Source organism: Desmodus rotundus, chromosome 11, assembly GCF_022682495.2.
Source record: "Desmodus rotundus isolate HL8 chromosome 11, HLdesRot8A.1, whole genome shotgun sequence".
NCBI lineage: Eukaryota > Metazoa > Chordata > Mammalia > Chiroptera > Phyllostomidae > Desmodus > Desmodus rotundus.
The window spans coordinates 10,250,863-10,278,519 of NC_071397.1; the positions used below are offsets into that span (position 1 = coordinate 10,250,863).

The window sequence follows — 27,657 nt, forward strand, 5'->3', positions numbered from 1 at the left end:
TGAGACACGAGCCTGGTTTATGACACTCCTTTGAGGAAAACTCCTGTCCCCGAGCAGAGTAAGGCCCCAACTGGTCAGGAGACCACCTCAGGGGCCAAGGAACCCAAGTGAACTGCATACCCCCAGCTGAAGGCACCGAAGGTGGTGTCGCTGCCACTCGTGTGGGTCATGCTGGAGGAGCCAGGCCACCCTGGTAGGGACCAGGGGCAGAGCAGGAGGACGTCTGGCCAGGTTCTCAGGAAGTCCTGCTCAGTCAGTGATACAACACCAAAGGCCTTCTTGAGTAGCGGATGTTGTCTTTCAGGAGGGGTGACCCCACGGCCATGCGCACCTTATTCCAGCGGTGGCCTTTATTGTAGATGGGCTTGACGGAGCTGGGGGACCAGCGGGTCAGGTACCTGTGGACGGAGGACCAGGAAGTGTGGCTGAGGGCTGGGAGCCTGAGCTGGAGCTGGAGCTGGGAGGGTGGGCACTGCCGCCTCCTCGGGCCAAAGCTGTGGATGTCCAAGCAAACCCTTTCTCTAGTTTTTCTTCCTTGAGGAGCAGGGGCTTTTCCTGGGATTGACTGCTGAGTGTGCTGTAAACAGAGGGGCTGGGTTCTTGCCACAAGTGTGTGTGGCCAGGGTCAGGCAGACCAGGGCCACACGAGCTCCCTTGATCTTTATGAGTTGTCAATGTTTGTGTGTATTTTCTGGGGGAGGAGGTGGAGGAAGAGGCTGATGTAAGAGTCTGGAGGAATCCTTCCCTCTTGCGCACTTGGCTCATTCGGCCACCCCAGCCTTCAGGGAGCTCCCCTGGGCAGCCATAACTGGCTGGAGGACCCCTGCCCCTCACTCAACCCATGATGGGAGCCAAGGGTGAGGGCCCATGGGGGGTATGGAGGAGGGGGTGGGGAAAAATGGCTGCCGCCCACAGTCCTTTGGCCTCCTTTGGGGATGGCCAGGGCGCTGATAGTTCCTGGAAAAGTGGCTCATGCCGGCTGGGATTGGGGTTTACTCCATTCAGAATGAAACTTGGATTCTGTCCAGAGAGGCCCACCCTTCATCCTGAAAGCTCAGCTATGCCAAAGGCCAGGGTCCTCCTCTGACTCCACTATAGGCTGCAATTCAACCCAGCCACCTCTAAAAACCATCAAATGAGAGATTTCTAATTTAAAAAAATTACCCTTGGATGAAAATTTTTAGATATAAGTGAAAAATGATTGCTAACTTATACATTTTAGTTGAGCTCCCCTGAACCTCGGTCCTCTCCTGTGCAAAGCAAACAGCTCTAAGAGGAGTGAAAAGCTGGCGGAGGTGCAGGCCTGCACTCCAAGTGTGAGGTGGGCTTCTCTGAGTCTCCTGTCGGTGTCAATGTCCCCAACAGGGAGACTTCTGAGGAGTGGCTGGTCCCAGGGACTGCTTTTCCTATGGCTGGAGTGCGGGACAGTACGAGAGTGAAGGGTAAGGGAAGGAGCACCTGGCAGGCCCCTGGGCTAGCATCTCCCAGTCTTCAGAGGGGGCGGGGAAAGAGATGGGGTGTGGGAGCTGGTTCTCCAAAAGGAGTGCTCACCGGAATTCCAGGACCCCAGAAGATCCCCAGGCTGACCAGGTTGTCCAGAACTACTGCCTGATAACTGTTCTTCCCTCCCCTGCCCTGGAGAGACCTGAGGAAGCTGGGCTTCAGCTGGCTCTGGGCCTGATGCCTGTGCCACATGGGGCAGCCAACTGGTGGGGGAGGGTACCTGGGTGGCCTCCAGTCAGCTCTTTGGGAAGACTCCAGCTCTGGGAAGGACCAAGGTTCCTTCCTACCTCTCCTGAAAGGCAGGAGGAGGAGGAAGTGTGGCTCCCTTGGGGCCCAAAGCTCAAGGGCCTCTGGATAGAATCATGAAATCCCTTACAAGGGAATCAACCTCCCTCGTAGCCAGGACTCCCCCTCTACCCAGCCCCCCAGAGTGGCCTTTTGCAACCCAAGAACCCCCACACATCATCAATCCTGTGTCACGTTAAAGGACACCGGATCCATGGGAGGGAGCCTGGCTTCACTTCAAAGGCCTGAGGGCAGGGTGGATTGTGTCCTTAGGCCTGCTGCGGTCTCTTCACAAGTAGGGGGTGGGGGGTGGGGGAAGGCTCAACCCCCACGTGGTCTATAGCACATTTGGGAAAGACAGGAAGATGTTACTATGTCCTGATCCCCCAGGGCTGCTGGAAGATGGCCCAGCTAGCAATGTGGGAAGGGCAGGTGGAGATGGGCATGGGGCCAGGGCGCTGGTGAGGCGTCAATGAAGCCCCAGCTCCGGTCCTGCACCCCCAGCCCAGCAATCTGTGGCTGGTATCAGCCAGGACTCCCACCCTCATGCCTGGGCTCGTCTGGGTATCAGACCAGGAGGTTTGCTAGGGGGTGGGTAAGTCTTGCTTTGCTTCAACCATCTTTGGTCCCATACAGACAGCAGTTCCAGTGGCAGCTGGACAGGCTGAAAGAGGGAGGGGCCACTGATAGGGGAGAACAAGAATAAATACCAAAATCATTTTTACAGACCTGGCTCTACTCTCGACAAGGGCGTGTTACAGATCTGGGAGCATGTGAGTGTGGCAATGTCAGAGATGGGGGAGGGAAAGGAACACACAATAGGATGATTGAGTGTTAGACAGGTCTGCTCCTCCATCAGAGGGTGCACCCTGCCTAGCCTGAAAGGGAGATGACCGATTCCAGGATCCAGGGGCCTTGCTCTTCTCTAAACCTCAGGACCTCCTGGCTCGCCAAGTGCCGCTGTGCAGGCTAAGCACACAACCCGATGGGGCACCGTTCACACTCCAGTCTGCATGGATACCGCCTTGAAGTTTTACAGTGTACGACGTGTACGGCCACATACAGGGGCTCTACCCCCAGAGGGCACCCCCACCCCCTTTTTTAAGGCCTCACTTTGCTCTTTAATAACCCCAGTGCTGGGATACTAAAAGTCTGAAGTGCTGTGACACTCCCATAGCAACCCAGTATGATGTCATAAATGGGATTAGCACATTCTGATGCCCGACCAGCAGACGACCTCACCCTCCTTGCCCCTGTGCTAAATGCCCTACTGTGGAGGGAGGAGAAAAGAGGCTGAGGCCAGCAGGGGAGGTGACAGAAGCGTGCACACCATCACCTGCAGCACCAGTGGGACCGGCGGGGATGGGATGGAGTGGACAGCCGAAGGGCACACTGGCTTTCCTGGGCTGTGGGATGAGCTCCAGGAAATGGCTTTCCCAGCAGAATACAGTGAGAACTGAGGGCCTGCGGAATGCTTGGGGCACTGACACCCAGGTTTGCTTACCGGTTGAGTTGGAGTTTTCTTTTTGGAACAAATCCTTCAGGAAGCGAAGGCTTGTGATTTGGCAACAGACCTGAATGCAGGGAGAAACACATAAGGAGATGGTCTCTGCAGCTCCCTCTGCAGCGTTTGGGGACCACAGAGACAAAGCCCAAGGAGGTGGAAGGTTGGCATTGAGGGGAGTAAAATGAAGGCTCTGGATGTCCACTTCTCTTCCAGGAGGGGCTGCAGCATGGGGCAGCTGGCGGGGAATGGTGCCTACAGCCCTATGCCCCTCTTAGCCCTGAGGGGAACTTCTACCGGCTCGGTGGGCCATCTTCACACACTCCTCGATCTTGCGGTGCTCCTCTCGGCACAGGCCTGTGACCCTCCGGGGCAGCATGCCTCCATGAGGCCGGATGAACTGACTGAGCAGCAGCACATCCTAGTGGAAATGGAAAACAGGAGGTGAGGGTCAGCTGGGTGAGCCTGTGATGCTGGGGAGCCAAGCCACACGGCCTAGGGGGGAGGCGGTCGACCCTGGCACTCCAAGAGGTTGAGGTCTCCCTCGGGAACTGACCTAAGACCATTCCCTCCACAGAACTTTGCACCCTGGTCTACTACCTTTACCCTAACAAAAGTTAAATCCCAACTTAGTAAGGTTTTCTGACCCTCATACCAATCCTCAGAGCTTTTAGCTCCTCCATGAGATAATCTTCGGATAGACTAGGTTAGAGAAACTCTTCCAGAAATGTTAACAATCCGTCCTGCACCTGCAGTATCTTTCCTGGTGACAAAAGGCCAATCTCTAGGGTGAGGTGGAGGGTGTGTCATGTATTTCCACACAAGAGAGAATCTACTACCGTCTCTGCCCCCAAAGCCCATGTGCCACGGGGCACAATACACACAGACAGTCCCTCCACCTTCTGCCGTTCCCTCTGGAGTGCTGAGCAGGGTACAAGCTGAGGAAGGGACCGAGGCTGTGAAACTAAATCCCACATCATCGAGCCCTCTGTGACCAGATGGGAATGGCTCCTAAGGCTTCCTTTGGACCATCAGATTGCCTTGGAAGAGTCAAGGGAACAAGGGGAAACAGAGCCCGAATGAAGACAAGAACCTTCGCCCCCCCAGCTTTCACAGGACGGTTGAGGGGGTTAGATAAAAGCCACCCCCCCCCCAGGGGCCTGGCACGCCAGTCTTAGCAGTCATGTCCACAAACTGACTCGCTGCCCTGGCAGGCGCCTCGCTGTATAACCGCAGATTTGTTTTAATCACTGGAGAGCTCCTGAGGGACCCAGACCCCCAATTCCCACCCCTATAATCTTCAGAATCTGATGAAAAGAACTTGGATTGGATTATCCAGGGCTAATAAACTGGGCTCACAGCCCCAGCCTCCCCCACTACAGGCTGCCAAGCAAGCTGACAGCTTTGTGCAGCTCAGGCTAACGATGGCCTGAGTGAAAAGGGGTAAAAGGAAAACAACTTTAGCCTTTACCTTGGAGGGGATTGGATTTCTTCTGCTGGATAAACAGAAGCAAGTCTATTTCCTAGAAACGGCTGGTAGAAAGAGTGCCCCGTGGTGGTCAGGCAGGTTCACCTCCCCATCTTCAGCTGAGATTCCAAGTATGGCCACAGCCCCACTAACTTCCTTGTAAGAAGAAGCTGTGCGTGGCCTGCAAGCTTCCTGTTACTCCAGGCGGCCATCAGCAGAAAGGCCCAGGGTAGAGTAAAAGAACACCCCCTCTCCCCACCCGGGGTTGGCCTAAAGCCAAGGCTCCCAGCCCGAGAGATTAGTTGGGTCATTCTGTTCAGATCCCATGGGCATGTGGCCTCTCCTGCTCTTACCACCCGACCGGGATCTCTGCCCTTAGTCATCCCATTCCACTGAGGGGCACAGGGACAACCTGCAGGTCAAGTTGGCCCAGAGCCTGAATCACCTGAAACCTAAAAACAGGGTGTTTAATGTTACCAACAGAACTCTGAGGGACGCGTATGGATTTCTCCAGGGCTGTGTCCTTTCCCCCAGGCCCTTCCCAATTCTACAGAGGATGCAGAGTAATAGTTGGGATCAGAGCCTCTGCATGGGTTTTGTATCCCTAGAGTTTGAATCCCAGCTCTGACACTTTCTAGCTGGGTGATCTGAGGCAAGTTCACTGACTTCTCCATGCCTTAAATTTCCTTACCTGCAAAACAAGGATGGAAAAGTACCGACTTGGTAGGGATATTGTGAAAACTAAGTGGATGAAGACATGTAAATGCTTACAATAGTGCCTGACACAGAGTATGCACTCACCGCAGGGTACCTACTGTTACTCACCATCATCATCCTCCCGTGCAAACAGGGGAAGGGCTGGAAGAGCTAGAGCAAACAGGGGTTTCTGCAGCTCCAACATGGAGACAGTAGTGTGTCCCCAGATCACAGAGAGGCCTCTTCAAATAGCCTCTCATTACAAGAGAAAGAAAGCCAAACCCAGATCCTGATTCCCTCCCCTCGGGAACACAGCTCTGCGAGACTGGGGTACAGGGCCCTGCTGGTATGAATCGCACGCAACCAGGCTGTGAATTAAGTGACCCTTAACCCTGGCTGCGCATGGGAATCACCTGGGGAGCTTTAAAAAATAATGATGGCCAGGCTTTACCCCAGTCCAGCAGAATCAATGTCTGGGGGCAGGGCCTGAGTGGTTTTTTAAAGCTTCCCTGTAATTCCAACGTGCAGCCGAGGTTGAGAGCCACTGACAAATGCTTGTCTGTAGCAGCGCCATGAGATGCAGCAGTGGCCATGGGGGAAGGGGAGCGGAGGGGAGCGATGCCGCTTCAGTTAGCCAGGGAACATGGCCTCCAGGACATGCACACTCACCTCATAACAATACTTGTGCTTCAGGTTCCACCTGCAGATGGGGCACTGGCCAGAAGGGTTAGGAGGATGTGGGCTTTCCCGGGGAGTCTCTGTAATACGGCCTTCGACCTAGGAGGCAGAGAAAGAGCGCGTGTGAGGGAGAGGGCCATGCAGAGTCTCTAGTCCTCGAGCAGCCCCCCAAATGGTGGGAATGGTGGTATGACGTCATCTCTGCTAGGTAACAGGGCTCTCTGCTGGAACTATAGTGGTGGTTCTGCAGCTGTAATTAATGGGCCCTGGGGTGTCCACACAGAGGTGATTTGGTGGCCTTCAAGGGTGATGGATACAGAACTGAATGCTGGTGGTGAGAGGGAGGGGTTTGCTGTATCAGCTGAAGCTACCTTTCCTTCCTCAAGCAAACAAAAACAACCTTTGGGAAAATGTAATAAATGCACATGATAAAAAGTTTCAAACTGCACAGGGATATTGAGTCCAAAGGAAGTCTCCTTCCCACCCCACATAGCCTTCTCAGAGGAAAGGCAGATCCCACCTGTATCTTACAGAGCAAGTCTATGCCAGTGGTTCTTAGCCTGCCATGACTTTGCCCCCCAGGGGACAGTGGATAATGTCTGAGACATTTCTGACTGTCACAACCGGGAGATGGGGTGCTAATGGCATCTAGCAGGGAAGCTACCCATCCTACAACGCACGGGACACGCCCACAACGAAGAATTTGCAGCCCAGGATGTCAACAGTGCCAAGGTGAGAAGCCTACTCTCTGCCTAGATGAGCATATACCTGCTTCTTCTCTCCCTTTTTATTTTTTATTATTTATTTTTAAAGAATTTATTTTTAGAGGGGAAGGGAGGGAGGAGAGGGAGAGAAACATTCATCAGTTGCCTCTTGCATGCCCCCAAATGGGGACCTGGCCCACACCGCAGGCATGTGACTGGACAGGGAATTGAACTGAGACCTTTCGGTTCACAGACCAGCGCTCACTCCACTGAGCCACAGCAGCCAGGGCACTATCTCTCTTCTTAAAAAACACAGATGGGAGGATACATCCCAGCTTCCTCCTTGCTTTTATTATTTAAGATGCCACCTTTCCAACTGTGCTGAGGTTATGCGCAAAATGACCTCGGTGGTGGCTGCTGTATCCTGTGACACGGCCTTGGAATCACTAAGAGCAATAGACCAATGATCTGGGAGTCGGCTCCAATTGCAAGAGGGGGAGTTTAGAAAGGCGTCCTGACTGGTGCTGTGGATTATGAGAACGAGGCTGGGACAGGGCCCAGAGGCTTTGGGGAGAGAAGCAACACCGTCTCCAGGGGCAGAAATGGGAACGGGGAGGAGGCTAGAAGCAATGCTTGCCTGTGCAGGGCACTGCTATCTACCTGTCTGCCACGGCCACCAGAACTGCTCCAGAAACAGAGAATGCGTTAGAGAAAATGTGTAGGTGTGTGGTGGGCTCAGATGGGGATTACCGTGGACCGTGGGGAAAGAACCAGCATTTGCTGACTCCCCGTTATGTGCCTGGTTTTGCGCTAATCGTGGTTCACCATCTCATTTTAACCCCCACAACCTAGCGAGGGGGCATCACGATGTTACTTTACAGATGAAGAAAGTGAGACTCCAGAAAGCGAGCAACACCAGGCAGCCAAGGCAGCACCTCTCCAGGCAGGGGTGGCTCCCTCCCCCAGGGCCTGTAAATGCTTACAGTGCCACCACGTCTCCACGGTCATCCCACAAAAAGCAAATCCATGCCCCGCACGAAAACCAGTCTCCACATGCAAAAGCCAGATGTGCTTTCTCTCCACCAGCACCGAGTTCACAGGGTGAAGGCTCGTTTGAGCTTTGAATGTGGGGACAAACCAAGGTGTCCTAGGGGACGGGGACCCCCCCAAAATAACTATTTTGAGGTAAAGCGTGCAAAAGCTGAGGGACTATTCTGGGGAGGACCCAGAGGGAACCCGAGGCCTTGTCCTGGGAATAAGAGTCGGTCCCTAAGGAGGACCGAGTGTGGCTGGCAGCCACAACAGTTAAATCCCTGGTTGACATGGAAGTTATATTACAGGCTTCTGGACTGGCTGTGGATTTCTAGGAGGCAGGGAAAGCCATGTGAAAACAACACTGTCTTTTAGGGATTATAGGATAATCTAGGCCATGTGACTCATGGAGGAAGGGAGGTGAGATGGGCGCAATGAGGGAAGGGGGAGTGGGTGGATACATCATTCCAGCTTTCTTACCAGTAGACAAGGCAGGGTGCTTACTGGTGAGTTCAGGGTACAGAGAGTGTCACCTTTTAACTGCATCACTTAAGGAATAGCTTAGTCAGTCCGAGCAGAGAGGAAAGAAGCTGAGATCCAGGATCCTGGCTCAGGATCAACTTACTTTGGCTCTCTAGTCCTGCCATGGCCTTAGTTTCCCCTTTGGAAAACTAATTTATCACCCTCCAAAGAACATTAGCAAAGACCTCTGAGATCCAGTCATACAAAAGGCCACTTTAATCAAAGAGCAGATGCTTCAATCCACGTACAAGTGACTGTTCCTGATTAACCACACGATAGCACACAGCTCGAAAACTAGTAGATTTACAGTCACAGAAGGAGCAGATCCTAGAGCCAGGAGTCCTGTTTGGGCCTCCCTCCCTCCCTCCCTCAGAGGAGCAGCCAGGCAGCTCCAAGTGTCAAAGAGGTTGTAAGTGGCCAACTTGACGATACTCACTATAGTTGTCTTCCCTTCTTGGATCTCCACCACTGCAGAGAGAAAGGGGAAAAACTAGGTCAGCCATTTAATAAGGAACAGGGAGTTTCAAATAATAGCTCACATCCTGCGCACACAGGCAAACAGAGCCTTCAGTCTGCACTCTCCCACAGGCCCCACCTAGAAGAGAGAGTGCAGTGTCACCTCCAAACGCTCTGTGCCCCTGAGGCTGGACAAGTGCGAGCCCAGATGCCCAAGCAATATCATCTCTCTGGGACCAAGGGCTCCACACTGTTTTTGCCTTTCCAAACCAAGATTCCTCTTGGTTCTATCTAAGGAAATTGGCAAGATCCTGCCCTCCCATGGCTAGCAATAATGACCTAAGAGTGGGCAGTTGGGGGCAGAAGCATGTAAAAGGCCTTCAAAAGTACCCACTGCATGTGTCCTTTTACTGAGAGAATCAGACAAACGTAGTGTCTGACCTTGAACAGTTTGCAATACAGCACTGAACTACATAAAACGACTCCAGTGGCCCTGGCAGATAAGCCGCGAGGCAAGTTCACCCCTAGGATTCACCCCGAGAGCCCTGTATTAAAGCTGTATGGGGGCAACTGTGCGAGTCAGATGCCCCCCCCCGCAGGGCTGCAGTGTGTTATCCACGCTGGGGAGGTGTGGCAGAGAGAGGCTGGAACAAGGGCCTGCAGGCTCTGGGCCAGGCGCAAGTCCAGAGAGTGCTGCAATTGCAGACTGAGAGGGACTCCCTCAGCGCTCTGCCCTGTAGGCCTGGCAGTCAGAAGGGAACCTGAGGGAAGGACAGTAAGTCACTCACACCTGTCGGGCTGTACGTATTTCCTATCTTACTCGACTAGGATGCAGAATGGCAACTTCAACAATATTCAAAGGAAGAACCAAGCTAAAAGCCCACATCTGGCAAATCCAATCAAACAGAAAGTTCTTGGAGACCCTCACTTGTTCTCCCAGTGTCTTTAGAAAGGGAGGGGCCACAGCTGTAGCAGAGGAACTGGCAGGCGGCAGGTGCGCCATGGACGCTGGCTAGCATTCGGGGAGCGGAGTACTTGTCACGGCCCGCTTCTGACTACTAATCACTGGAAGAGAAAACTTGGGCCCACACGGCTGCCGTCTCCCCACATACTAAAAGCGCATTTTAACAGCAGCTTGGCTACACAGTTAGTTTTACTCAGCTCTAGCCAAGGCACGAATGCAGATTAGAAAGAGCCTAAGGTTCTTAACGCTGACAATCCAGTGAGAGTTATGGACCTCTCCCTCGAAACACGTCGTCCATTAGCATACACACAATAAACATGGATTTAGGAGACTCAGACCCCTGAAACTAGGTACCCAAACAGTAATACTGGTTTTCTCTCAGAGGTGGCGGTAGGTAATTTTAGCTGCTGCTTTATGCCTATCAGTATTTTCTAAAGTTTCTAAAATAAATGCATACTGCTTTTGCAGTAAAAACAAAACAAAACAAAACCAACAGGAAGAGAAAGAGAATATCTAAGGAAAAAAAAATGAGGCAATTCTAACCCAACCAGAGCCCCAGGCAGCACCTGCGATCACTGAGCTCTGCCACCCACACCTAACTGGACACAGACTGCGTGCAATCGCTGCCCTTTTGTTTCCTGAGTGAGGCCATTCATAAAGACTCAGTCCGCCTAAATACCCAACCTGAGAGCCCCTCCGGTCCTACTCTGCACACCCAGTTGTAACGATGACCAGAGAGGCCCTGAGGCTTTTTCCTGAACGCTGTAGTTACCAATCAACTCAAAGACAAACTAGGTTTCTCCCAGTAAAAGAAAACAGTGTCCCTTGTTCAGAACAGAGACCAGCCTAAATGAGAAGCGAGACTCCACCTGGGGCTCCGTCTGGAGGCCAGCACAGTGGCAGAGGGACTGTCACTGCAAAGTGTCAACTTAGAAACGTGGGGATGCACAGGCAGGCACTGCTCCAGTGCAGTAGGGCTTCTAGGCACCCCACAAACTGCAAATTTGCAAAAACAAAGTTGGAGTGAGGGTGACCAAATCTGAGCAATAGGTGGGGAAAAAACATTCTCAGAACCGGAGAAACATTCCGGTTCCACTCGAGTCAGCAACACAACAATGGCCCGAAACACAAAGAGAACAAACATGTGGTTCCCTTCTCCAGGAGGCACTTGGGCCCTAATCATGAGGTAAACAAGTCTAACAAAACACACATCACTCCCGGCAGAGAACCAAACCCTGAAGTCATCCCACTGGCCCCTGGAAGAGAGATCAAAGACCATGGCAAGCTCCTCTGTTCCCGAGCTCCCCACACAGCCACTGAGCCACGAGTCAGATCACGGGAAGACAGTGGGCAAAACATTCGGCACAGGCTTATCTGATAGAGACAATTTGTCAAACCAGAAGAAATGACCTGAGAATTCACAGGAGATCGAGATTCATCAGGGCGGTGTCTCAGTGCTGGGGCGGAAGGCCTGGCTGGAGCCTGAAGAGGCTCTGATAGATTTTAAGCCTCTCAAAACAGGAGATAGGAATCAAATCGTATTGATTTTCAGTGTGCACACAAAAACATGTCAGAACCAAACAAAGCCTCAGATCCAGTTTGTCCCTGGTCTCTACTCCATTTAAGAGAAGTGGGGGTGGCTAAGAAAAACTGGACCAAGGGATTTAAGCACTAACAGAAAACGTGTTTAGACACTGAAATAAAGGACAAACTGACAGTGACCAGAGAGGAGGGGGAGAGGGATAAAAGGGGATAAGAGGGGAAGGGCCATCAAGGAACATGTATGAAGGACACACGGACAAAGCCAAAGGGGGCAGGTTTGAGGGTGGGAGGCGGGGGTGGGGCAGGGGGTGTGGTGGGGTGAAAATGGAGACAACTGTACTTGAACAACAATAAAAAAGAAAACTTGTTTAAAAAAAGATGGAATCTTTTGTGTTCTAAGAAATGCCTATTATCAAGTAGACTCAGGAAAGAAAAAAAGCAGTTTTCTAAACTAGAATTAAGGACCAAAATCTTCAAAGATGGCCACTTCACATACAAATCAAATAATCTTTCACAGAAGGCAACACGTTTGCTGCGCACACGTGGAGTGCACAGCCCCGCTCCACCTACTGTGGAGAGTTGCAACAGGATAGGAAGACAGGGCCTTTGCCCTAGGGGAGAAAAGGGAACTAACCAAGTATGGGAACTTCACTATAATAAAGTCCAGGCCTCGTAAAGAGGTCCTTTGAGTGCTTCGGTAAATACTCGCCTAGGATGGAGTCCAAGACAACTGAATTGTAACAGTGCAGAGCAAACAGCACTGCGGTGAGACTGCAGTGAACACAGAAACACAGCCACGGCGGACTGTGGCAATAAAGACCCCACTGTTTCCTAAAGGAGGAAGTGAGGAAAGATGACTGACGAGGACTGGAGGGCACTAAGTGCCCAGAGACCAAGGGCCTTCCTGGAAGGTACCCTCGGAAACCCAGGCCCAGGCAGAGTAAGGAGGAATGCAGTAGCCGAGTGGCAGGATGGCTGAGAGGAGGCGCTGACCGGCTCACACTTTTGGGAGGTGTGCCTGCACTTGTGGTCATTAACTACTTTTCTCAAGTTCCTTCCTCGCTCAAGTACCACTCCCTTCTGTTCATCTTGTTTCTCTCTTTTTTGAAGATTTTATTTATTTATTTTTAGAGAGAGGGAAAGGGAAGGAGAAAGAGAGGGAGAGAAACATGTGTGAGAGAAACATCGACAGGTTGCCTCTTACACGCCCCCAACTGGGGACGTGGCTCACAACCCAGGCGTGTGTCCTGACCAGAATCTGCAACCTTACAGTTCACAGGCCGGCACTCAACCCACTGAGCCACACAAGCCAGGGCCCTGTTGTTCATCTTTAGTTCTACCCCTGAAGTTTTCCGACTCTCTCGTCACCTCCCCACGTCTTTGCCCTGGGAACCCTGAGGGCATGTCCCTCTGCACAGGCTTCCTTGGGAGGAGTGTCACTGCCACACGCAAGTTCCCTCCACTACCACGTCGCCCTCTACTCTCTAAGCCCCCAGCCCGCTCGCTTTCTCTCACAGCTTTTGGCTACGGGGCGGGCTGCCCACCCTTGTCTGAACTGCTATAGCTAACTGGAGAAGATGAAGAAAAGTCCCTTCAGCCTCCACTCATTTCAACACATTCTAACCTAGGTGTCTGACAGATCACCCCTGTAAATTCAGATAATTATGTGTTTATTTTTCTTGTTTTAAATACATTTCTTTCATAAGATTTCTAAGAGTGATAAGGCAGGAATGAGGTCTAACACAATTTTTGCTAAGTCTGGCAGTGCCAACCATAAAAATACGAATGGTCTTCAGTGGGTTAACCGATGGGGGCGTTCGGGGAAGGGAGGGAATGACAGGGACGCCCTGCCATGGAGCACCGAGGTGGCATGACTGGCGGAGAGGGAAGAGCACTGGCTCTCCTTCCAACCCCACCACCCACCAGCTGTGTGATGTGAGGTAGCTACCGAAGCCCTCTGGACCTGAGTTCCTCATCTGTAAAAATATCAGGAACATCCACCTTTAAGGATTGTTGAAAAGACTGATTAAATATACGTGGAAACCACAGCACTGTGCTTGAAGCAGGCACTTAATAAACCACAACTTCCACTTCTGTCTTCCTTCAGTGCTGCTTCTTCCACGAGAGTGGGCTTCGTGTGCTGCTCTTGTTAAACTGCAGGCTCTCTCAACAGCAGCATGGCTCACAGTTTAGGCCAGGCGGGTCTCCGTGCGTGGGGCTGCCCAGCGCCCTTTAACATTATAGCATCGTCCTTGGACTCCACCCACCAGATGCCGGGAGTACCTCTTGTCCCAGTCGTGACAACCAAAAATGTCTCTAGACATTGCCAAATGTGCCCCCAAGAACAAACCGGCCCCCAACTGAGAACCCCTGCTTTAGAATGAGGGTCTTTTTAAAAAAAAAAATTGATTTGAGAGAGAGGAGGTGGCGTAAGAGAGACAGAAACACCAGCTTGTTGTTCCACTCATTGATGCATTCCTTGGGTGATTCTTGTATGTGCCCTGACCAGGGATCAGATCTGCAATCTCAGCACATCAGCGGTGCTCCAACTGAGCTGCTGGCCTGGGCTCACACTGAGTCTTTACAGGCAGGAGTGCGGACGCTGAGTGCTCAGGAACTCTGACTAAAATTAAGTACGATCTGATACTTTGAAAAGTAGGATGTTTGGATATTTCCAGCGAAACATTCAGCTTTCTCCCTATAACTTTAAATTCTATGTGTACTCTATTATTCGGGTGTCAAATATACCAGTTGGGACCAGTCAAAAGTAGGTATATGTGAACTACTTTATACATAAGGGGTAGAATATCAAGGAAAGTTTTTTCATTTAAAGGCTTTGGAGACAGTTGGTTCTCCTTTGTTTAAGATTACATCAATTTAATTATTTAGCTTTTAGGCCTGACAGTAAGCAGCAAAGAAGGGCAACCAACCCAAGAATTTATGGAGAGGAGGACTTCAAAGACCCACCTGATTATGCAGTCCATTATTTCACAAACTCTCCAATAGAAAAAATTCAAATCTAAAAATGTTCCTTTGTAAAAGAACAAAACAAAACCACTCCTCTTACCTGTCCTCTGGGAACATAGCAAAGCACTGTTTTCAACTTTGAATTTTATAAAGGATATGTAAATTGCGGCTATTAGTGTTTGACACTTGGGGGACAACCTCGAAAATGTTATGGGCATATGCTAATTTTGCAGCATGGGACTAGATAAAACACCTTTTCTAAGTCCTTTTTATTAGCAACATGCTCTCTTTGGTGTCTTTCTTTACTAATGGATTAGTTTACCTAATATTAACCAGGCAGCATACGGATTTTGTCGTTCTTTCTAGCAAATGTTCCACCTCCCCTTCATAACTAAATTCTTCACATTACCTGCTATTTCCTTTTCTTCATGAACTCTTTCATTTCCCATTCTACTGAAATTGCTGTTTGAAAGCTAAAAAAAGAGACCTCTTCTGAAACGTCCAATAGTCGTCCAAAAGTCTTTTTGGACTTTTCTGCTCCCTCTGAAAACAATGGTCACGCTTTTCCTCTGGTTATGTCTCAGCTTTGGTTAAAGGATACACTGGTCAGTACTGAGCCAGAATCTTAAAATAACCCCCCACATCACTTCTGCACATCACCCATCCTTCCCTGCTTCCAGCAGGACACAAAGGCAGGCTGTGTCCTGAAAGACCTTTTTCACTCTCTGTCAGATCCCATCCTCCTTATGAAAACTTCCAGTTGGGTTTGCTGTTTCCTGTAACTGAATCTCCTCGTACTTTATTGCAGCCCATGTAGACATATCATCTCATTAGAACCTAACTTCTGAGGCAAAGGGCTGTATTTTCTTTCTCCAGAATCCCTTGACAGCCTGAAGTTCAGCACTTGGCCTTTTTACCAACAGGCTCTCAGTTCAATGCTAGAAGGAGGCTGCCTTTCCAGACTTAAGATTAATTTAAAGCAAAAATACCAACCAGCATTTGCCTCTGTTTCAGCTGTTCAATGGCCTTTCCACCTTAGCTTCTACCTCTCGGGGAGACTAGCGGCCCGGGTGGAGAAAGCTGCCATCACCTAACAGCACCGCCAGATGAGAAACTGGAAAAGAAGACGCTGGGGAGGGCCTCCAGGTGTCCTTCCCTTACGATCCAGGAATTTTTTAATAAGGGAGACGGCCTTTCGGAGGATACAGGAGAATTAACATGCGGACCCTCGCCGAAAACTTTTCCTAACCCTCGGATAGGTTTCTCTCCTGCCCTCGCGAACTAAGCAATTCTTTCTATCCGTCCTCCCCACCTGCCCCTGCCCCTGCCCGAGAAGACACTCAGATAAATGGGAAGTCATGATAACAGGATCAGGGTTCGGAAAGAGCTTTCGAGCACCCGGGGAGCGTCCGCATTTCAGACGTTTCAGAACCGCGCGAAGAGAGAGGGAAGGGGCACGGGGACTAGAGGAAGCAACCCCCGCCCCTCGCTTTCCTTTAGCTTCGGGAGGTCGTCAGGTCCCAAGACTCACCTTCCCTGTACCCGCGAACTGGAGGCCGAACCCACCCGGTCGCGGCCGGGCCTGCCAGAAGCCCTCGGATCAGCCGCCCACAGCCGGACGCCAGGACACTGAGGGTCGCCATCATGAAGACCTATGACCTCTTCGGCACTTCCGCTTCCGGAACGGCGCACGCGCAGGCAAGAACTGCAGGTGGTTGGTTTTTTGCTCCGTTATTCTGTCTCTTTAACTTTTCCCACACATCTCCAGCTTTGGTCTAAACCGAGAAGGCTCTCTGTCAACGCTGTGCTTCATTCCGAGGATCCAGGGGGAGGTCTTCTAGCTCCTGTTTGCCAGTCGCCGAGGTCTCTAGGGTCGCTTTCGTTCCCTGGCAGTTTTCCTCGGTAAAATCAACGCACTACCCTAAGTCTTTAAAGCTTTTCCTTCTCTGCAAGTTAGATGTAGATTTGCAGCTTCTTACGGCTGAAGCAAGGCCTGTAGAGGAGAGGTTGAAATGGTTGGGAACTCTGGGTCTGGAGCATCAGGCAAGCCTAGAATAGAACTGATATCCGCTCCCACTCCTGTCTTTCATTTTTACTTAGCACTTATCTTTGGTCAGGGCTTTTGCATAGCTATTTCCTCTGTCTGCTCTTTGCCTACCTGCTAAAGTCCTACTTATTTCTCATAGCTCAGATCAATATTCACTTCCACAATGAGGCCTTCCTTAAAAACCTCCCTGTTACTGTTTTTCAGCACCAGATACTTCTCCATCTTAGTACTCGGCACAAATACAGTTTTTCATTTGCTTGTATAATATATGATTCCCACCACACTGAGTGCTCCATGAAGGCAAGGGCATTGTTTCTTGTTGACTCTCCAACACATATTCCAACACATAGCGCAGAGCCTAACATGTAATGAGTGCAATATATACTTGTTAAATAAATGTAGAACCTATTTTATAGGGTGTTGTGAAAGTTAAATGAGGTAAACATAAGTGCACAATAAACATAAGCTAATTGATATGGCCTCTGTGCTGTTTCACAACTTTGACGTACTTGCCTACCGAGGAAATAATACAGTAGCAAGATGAAAACACAAATGCTCAATTTTGCCTCTTTTGGATGCAGGACATAATAGGATAGTTCCCCTGAGCTATGTAAGACAGAAAAGCCATTCACAGCTCAGTTCTTCCACTTGATGGTTAGGATATTCTTTTCCACCCTCTACAATAAATCTGAAGGGGGATTTTCTAGTTATCCTACTCTGGTTCATAGACGGGAAAATCAGGCTCATTAAATGGCTCAGCATGTTCTCTGATGAGAGTGGGGAAGGAGCCTATCTTTCAGCTGACTGCCACCCTGGTGGACCAGGAGGGTGCAGAGCAGCTGCTGCATGGGGAGCTGGAGTGGCATTACTATAGACAAGTAAGCGGGAGAAATGTGGCATTGGAGTACCTTAAAACATTGCATTTAGCAAGGGCAGATCCTGGGAAGGGGGACCTTGAGAGGAAGATCAATCTAGGTGGATGAGACGGTGAGACTGATACACGGTTAGGTGGGACAGAGTTTTGGTTGGGTGTAGGTCTGGGTATCCTGGCCAGGGTCAGGAAAGCTTTGTCTCTCCCGACAGCTTCCACTTTCTTTCTGTATAAATGGTCTTGAGTTCTTCCTGCTTATACTATATCCCCTGTTTCTCTACTCCAACTTCTGGCGATCCAAGGGACCAGGGTAGTAACAGCTGCACCCAAGGCTTGCTGTGCACACTGTGAACTGAAGTATTAGAGTGCCAGCCCTCTCATGGTCTTTTCCTAACTTATCATAGTCAGATTTTATTTAAGAAAAACAACTTGGCCCTGGCTGGGGTGGCTCAGTGGATTGAGCACCAGCCTGCCTGTGAACCAAAGGGTCAATAGTTCGATTCCCAGTCAGGGCATATGCCTGGGTTGCAGGTCAGGTCCCCAGTAGGGTGCGTGAGAGAAGCAACCACATATTGATGTTTCTCTGTCTTTCTCCCACCCTTCCCCTCTGTCTAAAAAGAAGTAAATAAAATCTTTAAAAAAAAAAAAAAAGTGTGCTTTTTTACAGGGACAAGTAACACATGATCATTGTAGAAAAGTGAAATAAAGTAAAAAGAAAAATATCCATAATTCAGAGATAAGCACTGTTTGTATTTTCCAAATGAAGTAATACTGTGCATAGTCTTTATTTCGTAATACATATTTTATTTTTCTGACTCCATCTATTATTTGCTCCTACATGAAAAAACAATTCTGTGAGACCAGATTTTTCTCGGAAGACTAGCCTTAAATTTTATTTTAAATTAAAGAATAACCTATATAAGAAAGTACACAAATGACCAGTATACAGTTTCATGAATTTTCACAGAGGGAAACACTGCCCTCACCAACAAATAGAACAGGACCAGCATTCCAGAAAACTCGCCGGCGTCCCCTTCCAGATGCTGAAAGTCGTTATCTGACTTTTAGCACCATAAATTATTGTTTCTGCATTTGAACTTTATATACATAGAAGCTTATATAACACGTACTCTTTTTGTGTCTGCTTTCAGCTGCTCATCATCATGTTTATGCGATTCATCCACAGTTATACAGAGTTATTGTTCTTTCATTCTGATTGCTGTATAATACTCCACTGTGATTTTACTACATCTTGTTTATCCTTTCTTTTGTCGATAGGATTTGCACACTTTCCAGTTGGGACTTATAAACCCTGCTGTGATGAACATTCTTCTATACGATTTTTGGTGAGCACAGGAACAAACTTCTCTCAGGAATATATCCAGATATGGAACTGTTGGGTGATGTAAATACTCAGATTTAGTAGATACCGCCAAGCTCTTTTCCATAGTAATCGTACCAGTTTACTCTGGTACCATCTGTGTATGAGAGTTCCAGTTGCTCTCCAACCTTATATATTTTTTTGTTTTTTTGTATTATGATTTTTTTGCACTTGTCATCTTGGCCATTCTGGTGAGTATGTATAGGCTCTCATTGTGTATTTAAGTTATATTTCTCTGATGGCTAATGGAGATAAATCACTCTGTTAGCCATTTGGATATCTTCTTTTGTAAAATGTTCAAGTCTTTGGCCCATTTTATAGTGGGTTGCCTGTCTTTTTGTTTTTGATTTGTAGAAGTTCTTTATATATTCTGGATACCTGTCCCTTTTTGGATGTGTGTGCTGCAGATGTTGTCTTCTGCTTTGTGGGGAGCCTTTTCATTTGTGTGTAGTATATTTTTGATAGGCAGTATTTTAAATTTTAATATAGTGCAATTTATAAGGTTTTTTTCCTTTATGGCTGGCATTTTTCGTTTCTTATTTAAATTTTTTTTTCCCCTCAAGGTCATGAAGATGTTCTTCTGTGTTTTCTTCCCAAAGCTTTATTGTTTCACCTTTCATATGAGATCTAAACTCATCTGGAATTGTTTTATTATGTGGCCTGAGATTGGGATTAAGGTTCATTTTTTTCCCCTCAGAGATATCTGACTGACAGAGCACCATTTATTAATGATATTATACTTTCCTTTATTGTATTTTATCTGGTGTCTATCTGTTTCTGGGATTTCTATGGGGTTTCATTGGTCCTTTAGCACCATTTTTAATGGCTATATATTTTTCATTGTCTGGAAGTGCCATAACTTAGTCAACCAATTCCCAATTGCTAGGCATTTAGATTGCTTTTAATGTGAATATTTTCTAAGACCTAGCTCTGTATTCTAAAAATAGCATCTTCCAATTTATCAATGAGTCTTATATACCACCCCCCCCAGTTAGGTATATTGTGGATTTTTTCTGTTATTTAATACAACCGCTGTGAAATAAAAGGGAGCGAGGGCTCTTTTCTGGGGGCTGCAGGTGGTAGCTGTCACCCATTGGAAGGGCCTTTTCAAGAGCCAGAGTTTCTGGGGCTGTTGGCAGAGTCACTCTCTTGCGTGGGAAGAGCTACTTCCAGTTCCAGTAGAGACCCTGGAACATGAAGAGCAGCAATGACACAGGATGCACATGTATGAGGGAAGGGAGGCTGATGAACCACTTCTTACCCTGACAAAAAATTCTACCCACCCCATCTGAGGAGCCCAGCCCCCTTGCTTCCACACATTTCCCAAGGAAATCTTTCTTTCCTCTACTCCTCATCCTGGACCCTATTCTTGAAACAGGAAATAACTCAAGTCCCAAGTAAACCGTCCAAATGAAGATGTTTAGGGTAACATTCACAAGAGACAAACCCAGAAGTGTTCATTTTGCCAAGAAAATCTTAAACTCCTAGCAGAAATGATCCTGTCTGGTGACTCGCTTCTGGCCAGCGGACAGCCTGCTCGGGCCAGAGCAAAGGCAAGAGTTAGAAGGTGTGCTGGCCGGTGTGGCTCAGTTGGTTGGAGTGTTGTCCTGTAAACTGAAAGGTCACAGGTTCAATTCACGGTCAAGGGCACATGCCTTGGTTGTGGGTTCAGACAAGTCCTTGGTTGAAGATTAAAAAAAAAGTTAGGAGGCCATGGGTGGGTCAGCCTGTCCATGGCTCTGGAGCTGAGGAAGATTCGGTCCCAGCTGTGGATGAATGTGCTCTTCCAGCCTTCCTCCCACCTCGCCCAGGAAGATTGGGTCAGAGCCAAGAGCCACACAGATGTTCACCACGGACCAGCAGAGGCACAGGAAGGTGGAGAGGGCCGGTCTGGTAGAGACCATGACCGGAGGGAGCTGCAGGAGAAACCGGGAGAAAGGACTGGCTGAGTGAGTGACTGTCAGGTTTGCTTTCTCCTAATTAATGTGGTTTCCTTACAACCCCCCTGCTGATTCCCAGCTGGCCGGAGCAACCATAACAACATGAGGACTGCCCTGACTGGGCCAGGAGCTGAGGCTGCGAGCTTCCCAAGAAGGGTCTGGTTTCATTTGCAGCCTCTGCCCCTCCTCCCCAGCTGGCTGGGTGCGGATGAGGAAGGGACAGTGCCGCAATTAGGGGAGAATGTGGTGTTGTGGGGACAACTGGGACTGCTTGTTTTGGGCTGGCCTGGCTGATCTCCTTGGGTTCCCATGACCTTTGTGGAACCTTAGAAGAGGGCGGTTCCTGCTTGTTTGGACTGCAGCCTCCAAACAGGTATGAATGGGGGTGGGTCAGGAGACCTTGGACTGAGAACCCCCGCCCTGTTTGACGCAGTGGGCCTGGAAGCAATTGTGGTATGTCTAGAGTCCTTGTTAATTTAGCGTTTTCCATCGATTTCTCAGGGTTGCTTCTTTTCCTCACTAGGGCTCTTACTCTGTCCAAGTTGTTCATGGCATACCCTCATTTGTTCATTGATTCATTTCACCTCCAAGTATCAATTGAGCTGGTACTATGTGCCTTTTGTAAACAGATGATTACATGCCGGGGCTGGGGTTGGAGTGGGGGGGGCAGAAACTCTCAGGGGTGAAAGCTCTTGTCTGACAAAGAAACATTTTGTAAACTGGATGATGACCTTGGGATTTATTTGCTTTCCCTCCAACCACCCCCACCCCTGCACTGTTTAAAATTTTTTTTTAAATAGTAAAACAAAACACACACAGAAGAAGTACATAAAATCTAAACGTATCATAGCACAGGTTAGTTGTAAAGCAAAACTGATTTATATCTATACTGGATCAATATGGATAAGGGTGGGAAAATTACAGAAGAAGAAGTGAAATTGGTAAGAGGCTACGTTAGGGGTCTTTGAACCCCAAAACCTTGCAGGGAGCTGAGGCCAGAGGAGAGAGGCCCCAAACAGAACTGCTGCAGCAGAGAAAGCCTGCTGTGCCCTTTGTGCTCATTCCCCGGCCCGGCCGGAACCCTCTCCAAGCGAAGTGCACCCTGGTAGGGGACCCCCAGCGCTTGGCTGGCATTAGCCTCGCCCCACCTTCAGCCGTGGTTGGAGCCAGTAAGAAACGCTTACCTCAGTTTCCTCCCAAACTCAGCAAGCCCTGGCTGAGGCTGGGCACTTCAGCAGGGGGCTGGATGCCCTCTCTGAAAGGGCCTTCGTGTCCCTGTTGGGCTGAGGAACTCATCAGGTTTTCTTCTCCTGGTGCCCGAACTCCAACTCTTGCATTAGGAGAAGATTTTAACCGTTTACAGCGCTTTGGAACTACCGGCACATTTTTGCTAAGGGTACAAAATGGCACCCTAGGCAGACGCTGTCCCCAGAATGCACATGGGGCCACGTAGGAAGCAAAGGGAAAGACCTGCAGACTGAAAACCAGCTCTGCTCTACCCAGCTGGCAACCGGAAGTCGAAAATGCTTTCTGGACCTCAGTTTCTCCATCTGTAAGGAGTTCTGTCTGGTTCTAGAATTCTGATTCTCTAAACGCTCCCATCCTTGTACCCAGAAGGAGAGTGCAGTCTGTAATTTCTTCCTCCCCACTCTGCTGTCCCCTAGAGGTCTTACCCACTTTTACTCCTTGGCTCTCATCTTGAAGCTGGTAAGTCCAAACTTCATAGCAATGCCTCTTTGAGCTCCAGCCTCTGACTGTCTATAGGAATTTCCGTTTGGTTCTTCTGAAGGAGCTTAAATTTGCACCATGTCTAAGTAAGGCCGCTACCTTCCCCACAAATGTCATCAATACTGTCCATCTCTGTCATTCACAGTGTCACTGTTGGCTGCCCCTCTGTCTAATTTCCAAAGTTTTCATGAATTTCACAGATTTCAAAGTAGCCTCACGATTACCTCCTCTTCCTTACCATTTCAATTCCCACCGTCTTCCAGTACCTGAACTTTACCGTTGCCTTCAGTTCACCATCTCTAAGCTACCCTACTGTCTCTGTCTAATTTATCTAAACACCGGCGGTCACTTTCCCACTCAATGGCATCTCTTCCCCCGCCCCCCCTCACCGCCCCCACAGCTGGCCACTGAATTTGCACTTCGAAGAAACTCCTGGAAGGCTTAAGTCAGACCTGCTGCTGACCAGGGGGACCAAAGTCCTGACCCCACAGCCTGACAGTGGGGCCTTCCATGATGTGGCGTCCGCTACTTTCCCCCTTTTCTCCCCTCTTTTCCCACATAGACTCTCCAAACCTACCCCATGTTTATTTTCCTTCCCTCCGTTACTTCCACCATGTTCCTCTTCAGGGGGTCCTCCCTCCTTCCCTAACCAGGGCCCTCCCTTCCTTCAGGGCCTGGCCCACTTCTCCTTTGTCAGGTCGTCCTCCATCTGACCTTTCTGCATATTGTCTCTTTCTTTCCCGCTCCTCTGCTGCCATTCTGCTCCTGCCTCTGGCTGTGTAGAATAGGATTACCTGCTATTCTACGTTTGCCAGGACTCCCTGAGTGGTAAGGGACAGTCATCCAACTTGTAGACATTAACATAAACATTGATGGGTTGCCTTCTCGCATGCACCTTGATTGAACCTGCAACCTGGATATGTGCCCTGACCGGGAATTGAACCCACCACCATTTGGTTTGCAGGACCACACTCCCACTGACTGAGCCACACTGGCCAGGGCCTATTTTTCTCTTCTAAGTTCCTGTCCTGGTGTGCGGCTGAGGTTGGCCAGTAATGTGACACTCGAAGCTGGGCCTAGCGTCCCAGATATTGTGTGACCAGTATTAGTATATAATTGGGCTCTTGGCGCCCCCACTCCAACGATGTACATCTGCAGTGTGGCCATGAGAGAGACAATGTGTCATCCCAAGTCTGATGGGCTTGTCGTCAACCGACCTCACGCTTGTCTTCATGTGGACATCCGGCGCCAAAGCACTCAGACTGAGTAACCCACTGCCTGGCAGACTGACCCCAAAGCAAGTCTGTACAAGCACCCGCAACAATTGCCGTCTTGCTCTTGTGGAGCCTTCATTTATTATCGTGATTGTCAGCTGGTAGATTTGCTTTTTCTTCCAACTTCTGCCAAGATCAGGAGTTATGTCCTTTTCCTCTTTCATGTTCCCCATGGAGCTGTTTATTTTTTGTCTTCCTTGGGTAAGTTTATTTCCCTAAGTAAGGTGCAGGGTCTCTCAGAGCAATGGGAAACAGCCTGACCTCTGAAAATGTAGTTAGGGTTCCTGAGAAGTGGACTCTGAAACAGAGGTGAGCGTGCGGTGGGTGTTCTGGGGAGTGATCTTGGGATCAACGTCTGCTAGAGGGAAGGGAAGGGAAGGAAGGAGGACCAGGCAGAGGGAGGGGTTAACCTGCAGTGCGGTCTCAGTGGAATTTTCCTGCCTCCTATAGAGAGTTCTGAAGTTGGGGTGATTCTTCAGGGTTGTTTCAAGTGGGGACAAGAGGGCAGGGTTTTTATATTCCCATCACAATCAGCCATTGGATGTGGGCTCACCCCCTGTTCAGCCAGTCTCCACAGGGGTTGGCAGTGCAGGGCTTTCTGCCTGCAGAACTCTCAGCAGCTGGAAAAAGAAGTTCTTTGTGCCTGAAATGGGGTCTGAACAGTGCGTCATGGCGTCCAGCACAGAGTGGAAGATGTGGGGGTTCTACAGATGCCACTGACCAGCTGGCTCAGCCTGGGCCAGCACATTCACCATGCTGAGCCTCAGTTTCTCTTCTCATAAAAAGTTATGTCTGGGGAGTCACCCAGTGCGATGCGCTGAGGGTGGGCTGTGACCTGGCAGTTGGATACGGAAGGAGCTCTGCTGAGAGGCCTGATATGAATCCAGAGGTGATCCTCAGCTGCTCCCATAAATCCCCAGCTCTACCTGGATTGTTGTGGGTGTTATCAGAGGGCCAGGAGATCACTTGGGTCCCAGGTCAGGGATGGCATCTAGGTGAGAAGGGGGCTACCTTGGAATGGTTTTCCTTAGAGTCCTGGAAAGGCCAGGTGGGGTTTGAAAGCCACAGAGTACTTGTCAGGGGCTGAATGTTTGTGCCACACCCCCCCTCCATTTATCTGTTGGAGCTTAACCCCCAGTGTGGGGGTATTAGGAGGTGGGGCCTTGGGGAGGTGATTAGGTTTAGGTGAATCATGAGGGTGGAGCTCCAAGGATGAGATTAGTGCCCTTATAAGAAGAGGAAGAGACACCAGAACTTCCTCTCTCCCTTGTTAGGACACCATAAAAATAGGGCCATCTGTAAACCAGGAAGTGGTTCCTCAGCAAGAAACAAATCTCTTGGGTCCTTGATCTTGGACTGCCCAACCTCCAGAACTGTGAGAAATTAATGTCCTTCGTTTTTGTCTGCTGTTTTGCCAGAGCAGCGCGAAATGACTGAGTCAGTGGTAATGGGACAGGGGAGAAGGAGACAGCTGAAGAAAGCCTAGGGAGTCCCTGCTGATGAGTGGGGTCAGGAGGCCTGGGTCTCTGTGCGAAGTCTGTCTGCTGGCCGTACGACCTGGGCACGGCCTGGACTGCTCTGGACTCCAGTGACCTCATCTGAAGACTGAAAGGTGGGCTGGACTCTCTGAGCTCATCTCTAACTGTAGGGTTCCGTCACTCTAGAGCTAACGTACTTCCTTTGCACCTTCATCCTTGGGCAAGGATGGGCAGAAGGGAAAGGCTGGGAGCCAGGGAGGCTAAGCTTCCTCCCTTTTTCCTTCGTTCTGGCCCTGCTGGTTCACTTCTGCAAGTGAAGCCCTTGCAGACACCTCAGGAAGACTGTGTTTAGGTGGAGGTGGGTAGGGCTGGGGGTTGGAGGTTAGGGGTGGTGAGAAGACTGCGGGGGTCAGGAAAGGGCAGGCACAACGTTCCCTCAGGACTGTCCTTCCGACTTGTGGCAATTTCTGTAAAACCGGCATCTATTTCAGGGTGGATCTATTAAAGTTAAAGGTATTAATAATAAAAGAATGTACCCTAGATTTTATCTGACATGGGTACTCATGACCCGTATATACTTTGTACGCAGCTTGTCTGTGTGTGTGTATGTGAGAGAGAGAGAGGGAGAGAGGGAGGGAGACAGAGTGTGCTCTACCATAACTTGATGTTTGGAAAAATGGCACCTTCCCCTTTGCTCACAGTTTCCTTTCGACCCCTGAGAAATTTTCAGTTGTATTTATCACCACAAGCTGCCAGCCTTGGAATGTGAAAACCCAGGGGAGGAAGTGGAGCCAGCCTCTCTGCTCATTCCTTTGGGTCATTGGAAGGCACCAGAGCAGAGGCAGAAGGAGAATGCTTCCTTTCCTTTCCCCTTTCTAGCCCATCTGACCTTTCCAAGGGATGCATATCACTGCTACCCTCCTCTCTGAGAAACGGCATGAGGCTGGAGTGGAGGCAAGGGAATGGATCGGAAGGCCCTTAGCCGGACATCCAGCTCATGGCTTCCAGGCCAGGTTGGTTTTGAGATCTCGGTGGGGGCCCAGGATACTGGTCTGTTCCACAGCTCAGCTGCTCCGTCCCTGAAGGCCTGTGCATGTCCTCTGCCTCTGGCCTCCAGGCTTGCAAATCTGAGGATCTCTGACTGGTGGAATCACCCCTTGTTCTCACACTTGTCCTGGGAGGCAGCAGAAGGCAGGCAGAGGGGTGTTTCTTTCTGGAATGACCTCTCAGTTCCAGAGAGGACAAGTGACTTGCCCAAAATGACATAGCAAATTAGAGAGTCCTAGTCAATCAAGCAACCTGGCAGCTAGAAATAGAGGGATTGTAGTATTTGCTTTCTTTGGTGGGGAGGCCAGAGGGGTTGGAAAAATTCTTTTTGGGGGGTCAGGTAGTCTTGGGTGACAGGATATTCCCTGTGGTCCTACCCGTGGTGACCTGCTGAGATTAGGAAGCGCCTGCTCTGCTCCCCCAACCCTGGAATCTGTCCTGGGAGCTTGTTGGGGGAGGGAGAGGCCTGGACAGGGAAGGCAGAAAGGGAGGGAAAGGGCTTGGGGACAGAGGGAGCTGGAGAATGAACAAACAAACAATGTCCTGGAAAATGACTTGTTTCCCCTTTCCAGGCTCCCTGCCTGCCTGCCTTCCCCACTGGAGACAGTAATTTAGAATAACGAGTCATAATTTGATAACATTCTCTTCCAGCCTACAGGGTAAACAAGGATCTCCTGTGGAAGGAAGGAACACAGGGCACAGGCCTCTGGCACACTCCCCGGGGCCTAGACAGGGGGTTCCCTGTCCTGTAGCTGTCCCTCTTTTACTGGGTGTGCTTGGAACACATTTGGGCAGCTTCAACCCCCGTTTTCTACTAAGGTTTACATTCTCCTTATGTCTGCTGCCCCTCCTTCCCCTCCTCCCCTCAGCCCTCCCTGGTAATGTCCTCACCCCGAAGCCTGTATGCTGTTTAAATATTAACCCTCTATTATTTCCTGTTTATTGGCGGTGTGAGTCCTGGGTCCATTGCTTGTGCACGTGTCCTGCTGTGTCTGCCTCAGGGGGGCACTGAAGGCAGTGGCCTCCCTTGGGCACAGCCTCGCTCAGGCCTGTGGTCAGCTGTATCACCAATTCTGGCTCTGATTTTACCTTTCTTCACTTTTTTTTATTGTGGTAAAATGTGCATAAAATTAACCATCTCCACCATTTAAAACTGTACAGTTCATTGCTATTAAATACATTCATAACATTGTGCGACCATCACCACCATCTTGAAAAGCTGAAACTCTGTACCCATTAAACACGAACTCCCAACTCCCTTCTCCTCCCAGGCCCTGGCGACCACCATTCTACTTTCTGTCTCTGCAGTGCTGATTATGGCAAGGACCTCATGGAAGTGGTATTATACAGTATTTATCTCACTTAGCACAATGTCCTCCAGGTTTATCCATGTTGTAGCGTATATTAGAATTTCCTTCCTTTTCAAGGCTGAAAGATATTCCACTGTGTGTACATTTTGCTTACTCATTCATCTGTCGATGGACACGGGACTGCTTCCATGTTTTAGCTATTGCCAATAAGGCTGCTGTGAACATGGGTGTGCAAATTGGCTTTCATTTTTTATAACAAA

General features: G+C 49.6%; 1 protein-coding gene and 1 long non-coding RNA gene across 4 annotated transcripts in view; one reads left to right on the plus strand and one right to left on the minus strand.

Annotated features, from left to right (window-relative positions):
• Positions 1 to 16,002, minus strand: MRPS18A (mitochondrial ribosomal protein S18A). The gene is made up of 6 exons (XM_024557713.3): positions 15,853 to 16,002; positions 8,829 to 8,860; positions 6,126 to 6,233; positions 3,590 to 3,713; positions 3,293 to 3,362; positions 1 to 398 (listed from the first exon to the last, which is right to left on the minus strand). The coding sequence occupies exons 1-6, from the start codon at positions 15,965 to 15,967 to the stop codon at positions 254 to 256; spliced, it is 594 nt and encodes a 197-aa protein (XP_024413481.2). The 5' UTR covers positions 15,968 to 16,002; the 3' UTR covers positions 1 to 253.
• The window catches only part of LOC123479462 (uncharacterized), an 18,961-nt gene continuing 7,296 nt past the window's right edge, over positions 15,993 to 27,657 (plus strand). The window contains exons 1-4 of one of the 3 annotated variants that reach the window (XR_006655086.2): positions 15,993 to 16,032; positions 18,518 to 18,585; positions 20,411 to 20,569; positions 24,981 to 25,174. This is a non-coding gene — a long non-coding RNA (uncharacterized lncRNA). Of the gene's footprint in view, positions 16,224 to 18,517; positions 18,586 to 20,410; positions 20,570 to 23,100; positions 23,764 to 24,980; positions 25,175 to 27,657 lie in introns of those variants that run through there. The other 2 variants (XR_008425529.2, XR_008425530.1) reach the window with 2 other exon arrangements.